The following is a 4193-nucleotide window of genomic DNA, read 5'->3' as shown; positions in this document are numbered from 1 at the left end:
TTTGAAAGGTGGAGTCGGCACCTGGTCCTGAGATGCAGGACTCTCGGGATCTGCTCACATAGTCAGCACCAGCAGAGAGAGGAGGCATGAGAATTTCTGATAAGGAGTACAAAGCTTGGCCAAGCCCAGTCTGTGGTTTCCAGCCCTTCCTTTCTCCTACTTTGGAACTATAAAAGAGGGAACCAGAGCAGGAGCACCCCAGAAGCTTACTCGAGGCTGCGCCAGTGGGAAAATGCTGGCCCTCCTCTTCCTCTTGGCCCTTCTCTGGCCTCCTGAAGCTGGAGCTGGTGAGTTTTGTCTTTATCTTCCTAACCTCTTGGGTTCTCAGCAGCCTTGACCTGTTATCTTGGCTGACAGAGACCCTAAAATGAGGTAGTCCAGGGGAAATCTCCTAGATCAAGTAAGAATGAAAAATTAATTCCCCTTTGCATTGTTTCATCAAAACAGTCTCTGTTCTGATGGGCAGCTCTTCTCTGGCCTTCCCCTTAGTGTTGAAGAAGACAGGACGAGGGTGAGAGGAAGTGTCTACATGAAGTGTCAACTCACATACACAAGTGACCATTGTGTTGTGAAATGTAGGATGATGGTGGACAGGGAGGACTGGGTAGGGAGGATCAAAGGACATATTGAGGGGCCTGTGCCTCACTAAGGGCGGGGTGGGCTGGGAGCAGTCACTCAACTTTAGCCCCCTCTTCTTTGGCCAGTGCTGTGTTGGGCTATCCCACAAGTCTGTGACTAGGGACTCGGGTTCTTTGTTCCAGAGGAGATTATTGGTGGTGTTGAGTCCAAGCCACACTCCCGCCCTTACATGGCCCATCTGAAGATCACCACTAAACAAGGTTACACCGTCAGCTGTGGCGGCTTCCTCATAAACCAACAATTTGTGATGACGGCTGCGCACTGCAAAGGAAGGTAAGAGGCTTCTCTCTGTGGGAAGAAACACATGAGCCGGAGTCACAGGGCAGCAGAGGCTGGAGGAAAGGCCTCAGCCCTGCTCATCTCCAAATGAGCTCCTTTTTATACTGAGAGGACAAAGGGCACACAAAGCCACTCATTGGACCGTTTTTATTTGCCATCTCCATTTTCAGAGGCAGGAGCTTTAAGCAGGGCTCCAGCTGGGACAAACTTTCCTCCTATCCTGGTATCACCAGAGCTTTCAGTCATGGGCTGGACTGTAACTCAATGTAGGGTGCCTGTCTGTCTCCCACATGGAAAGCCATGGGTTCAGTCCAAGCACTGACGGGGGGAAGGAAAACAGTTCTCAGTCCTGTGCTTTCCTGAGCCCTGTCCTTCTGGGAAGGCAGTGCCCTGGGAGCTCCACTGAAGTCTCTCAAGTGGCTCTGCCCTGGGACAGAGAAAAAACGACCCCGGTGTCCCTCTGCTCGGAATGAATCCTCCTCATGAGACCAGCCAATTTATTGCTCTTCTTCTTTTTCAACAGAGAAATCACCGTCACTCTTGGAGCTCATGATGTGAACAAGAAAGAATCCACACAGCAGAAGATAAAAGTCGAAAAACAAATCGCTCACCCAAGTTACAACTTCTATTCCAATCTCCATGACATCATGTTACTGAAGGTACGGCTATTTTCCTTGCGCTTCTTAACTCTCCCCTCCTTAACTCTCCTTGTGGCTCAGGCCTTCCAACTCTCTCTCATCCAGTCCATCTCCTCAGAACCCACCCCTGAATTCCATGTCATTGCCACCCAGTGGGACTCATGTCCAAGATAGCATCCTTCTCTGGTTTGCCAGCTCTTCTCTCTTTCTCCTGCCCCATCCCCCACCCTCACAGCTTCAAAAGAAAGCTAAGGTGACTGCTTCTGTGGATGTGATTTCCCTGCCCGGTCCATCTGACTTTATAAACCCTGGAAAAGTGTGCCGGGCGGCTGGCTGGGGGAAAACTGGAGTGACAGAACCAACGTCAGACAAGCTGAGGGAGGTGAAACTAAGAATCATGACTAAGGCGGCCTGTAAAAACTACAGGCATTACGACTATAACTTCCAGGTCTGTGTGGGCAGTCCATCAAAGATAAGATCAGCCTACAAGGTAAGAACACACTGCTTTCCCTCCCCACATCAGGAGACAGGGTCAGTGGAGGAAGAGGGCCAGACAGCTCTCTCTTACAGTGTCAGAGGCCTGTGTTCTTAGGCTCCTAGCACTCTGGGAACTGAAATTCTCCCTCTGGGTCTCCTCTCCCTATGCCCAAGCCCTGCCTGCAACCTTCCCATGGGGCTCCAGAAGGGAAGGGAAGAGGGTAAAGGGAGACAACATAAGCATTGGGTCAAGACCAGAGGGAAAAAAAATCAGACGTAAACCCCTGACTTACGACTCATAGGCAGTCAAGACCCCTTACTTCACTCTGGGACTAAGTAGCCGTGGTGGGGAGTCTGTAGCTGGGGGAAGGTGATCTTTGATATAGTCTGCTTTTTCTAACCCACAGGGAGACTCCGGGGGCCCTCTGGTGTGCGCTGGGGTGGCCCATGGCATTGTATCTTATGGACGCGTGGATGCCAAGCCCCCCGCAGTCTTCACCCGAATCTCCCCGTATGTGCCCTGGATTAATCTAGTCATAAGGGGCAAGTAGCTGAAAAGCCTGGCCAGTCCGAGGCAGAGCCTCCCAGCCAGAGCTCTTCTGGTACCCTGTGGGTTCAACAAAGCCTGTCCCCAGCCTGTCCCCGAAGGATCTCAAAGATGCACAAGTCTACAGTGATTGAGTATTCCCTGTAATGCAACTCAATAAAGACAGAACCTCCAGCAGCTATGTGACTCCACTCTGTGCTCTGAACGCTCAGCCCCTCCTCAAGCTGAATGAAGAATTGTTTGGGGCACACGGGTGTGCAGATGTGGGTTATTGAATATCATCTAGCGTGCACGGGGGTGTACTGTAAGATTTCATATCCAGACTAAACCGCCCTGGTCTGCCGTTTTCCTCCACTGTCCTTTCTTCTCCCTCCTTGTCTTCTCCCCACAAGCCCCACGCCTTATCACTGCATCTTCTCCACATGTCATAGCAAAGTCCATGTGGAGGTCAGAGTGGCTGTTGATAGCTCATATCCTCAACACCTGTCCTGCCATGGTCATCCACTCAGCTAGAGCAGAGCCTGGCCTCAGAAGCCCTTGGAATGTGACTGTGGCTGCAGCAGTCACAGCAGGAGAGTACCAGTGCTTCAGGGCAGAGCTAGCAATCGTTGGGAAGAGACCTCCCTCTAGAACTTAAGGATGGAGCTGGCTCTAGAACAGCTTCTTAACCACCCAAATTCAACTGCCATCTTCCTCAGAGATGGTAAAGTGAGGTCCCACCTTTCAAAAGAATGCCCGAGTTACCTCAACTTGTAAGTGGCCTGTTCTCCTCTTACAAGCCAAAGCCCCCGTCGTCCTTAGTCAAGGGAAACAAAGCTCGAGCTTCAGGGGACTGTGGAGTCTGAGACTGAAGAGGCCACACACGAGGTCTACCGTGTCCGAGGGAGGATTAATATAATGGGCTTGTCCTCTGACTACTGTATCATAAAAAATTGCTGTCACCACCAGCCCCAGACCAGGAACTCAGCACCTCCACCCTCCTCACTGCTTGCCAGCCCTCACATCTGCATTCCAGCTCCGTACAGATGTAATGGCAGGCATCAAAGTACAAGACTGACTATAAACTCTGGGGGCAGGGAGCACATATAGAGATTAAACAACCTAAAAGTCTCTTTAAAAATTAAAGAATCTGTGTTACGTGGGTGACTTGTTTATTTTTTTCTCTTATATATAGTTATGTAATGAAATGGTAGGGTTTTTTTGGTTTTTTTTGTTTTTTTGTTTTCATTTTGATTTAGACTGGTTTGGTTTGGGCATAGTCTCGCTATATAGTTTAGACTGACTTCCAACTCATAGTTCTTCTGCCTCAGCCTCCCTAGTGCCTGGACTACAAGCATGTGCCGCCACCCTGAGCTTAAACAAAAGTCTCAAAGGGCGAAATACAAAGACGGGAGCTATGTTTTCTTAGACGATGTGAGCTCTCATTAACCTGCAGCTGGGGCCATGCTGTCTCTTTAACCCCACAGTCTAAGAACAGCACATCCTTGGGACAATCTTCCTTCCTGAAGCTGGGCACCTGGGTTACCCACCCTGCAGCCTGGTCCACAATAATAGTGGGGCAGGTGGAAAGTCCCGGGAGCTGGGACAAGGTCACAGCATGAACAGTTTCCAGA

The 4193-nt window shown here is 50.3% G+C and overlaps 1 protein-coding gene across 1 annotated transcript; it reads left to right on the top strand.

Moving 5' to 3' along the window:
- Nucleotides 1-232: 232 nt before the first annotated feature.
- On the top strand, nucleotides 233-2699 carry LOC129684699 (mast cell protease 1). The gene is made up of 5 exons (XM_055617917.1): nucleotides 233-287; nucleotides 762-912; nucleotides 1442-1577; nucleotides 1792-2046; nucleotides 2441-2699. Exons 1-5 carry the CDS (start codon nucleotides 233-235, stop codon nucleotides 2582-2584), a joined length of 741 nt encoding a protein of 246 aa, XP_055473892.1. The 3' UTR covers nucleotides 2585-2699.
- The last annotated feature ends 1494 nt before the right edge of the window (nucleotides 2700-4193 follow it).

Source organism: Psammomys obesus, unplaced genomic scaffold (genome assembly GCF_907164565.1).
Source record: "Psammomys obesus unplaced genomic scaffold, mPsaObe1.curated_primary_1811, whole genome shotgun sequence".
Lineage (NCBI taxonomy): Eukaryota > Metazoa > Chordata > Mammalia > Rodentia > Muridae > Psammomys > Psammomys obesus.
This window is presented reverse-complemented; position numbering and strand designations above follow the sequence as displayed.

Excerpts from the sequence above, each read along its gene's own strand:
- LOC129684699 (XM_055617917.1), top strand. The coding sequence starts at position 233 with ATGCTGGCCCTCCTCTTCCTCTTGGCCCTTCTCTGGCCTCCTGAAGCT. Across the intron at positions 913-1,441 it reads GCTGCGCACTGCAAAGGAAG|AGAAATCACCGTCACTCTTG; the intron begins GTAAGAGGCTTC and ends CTTTTTCAACAG. Across the intron at positions 1,578-1,791 it reads ATGACATCATGTTACTGAAG|CTTCAAAAGAAAGCTAAGGT; the intron begins GTACGGCTATTT and ends CCACCCTCACAG.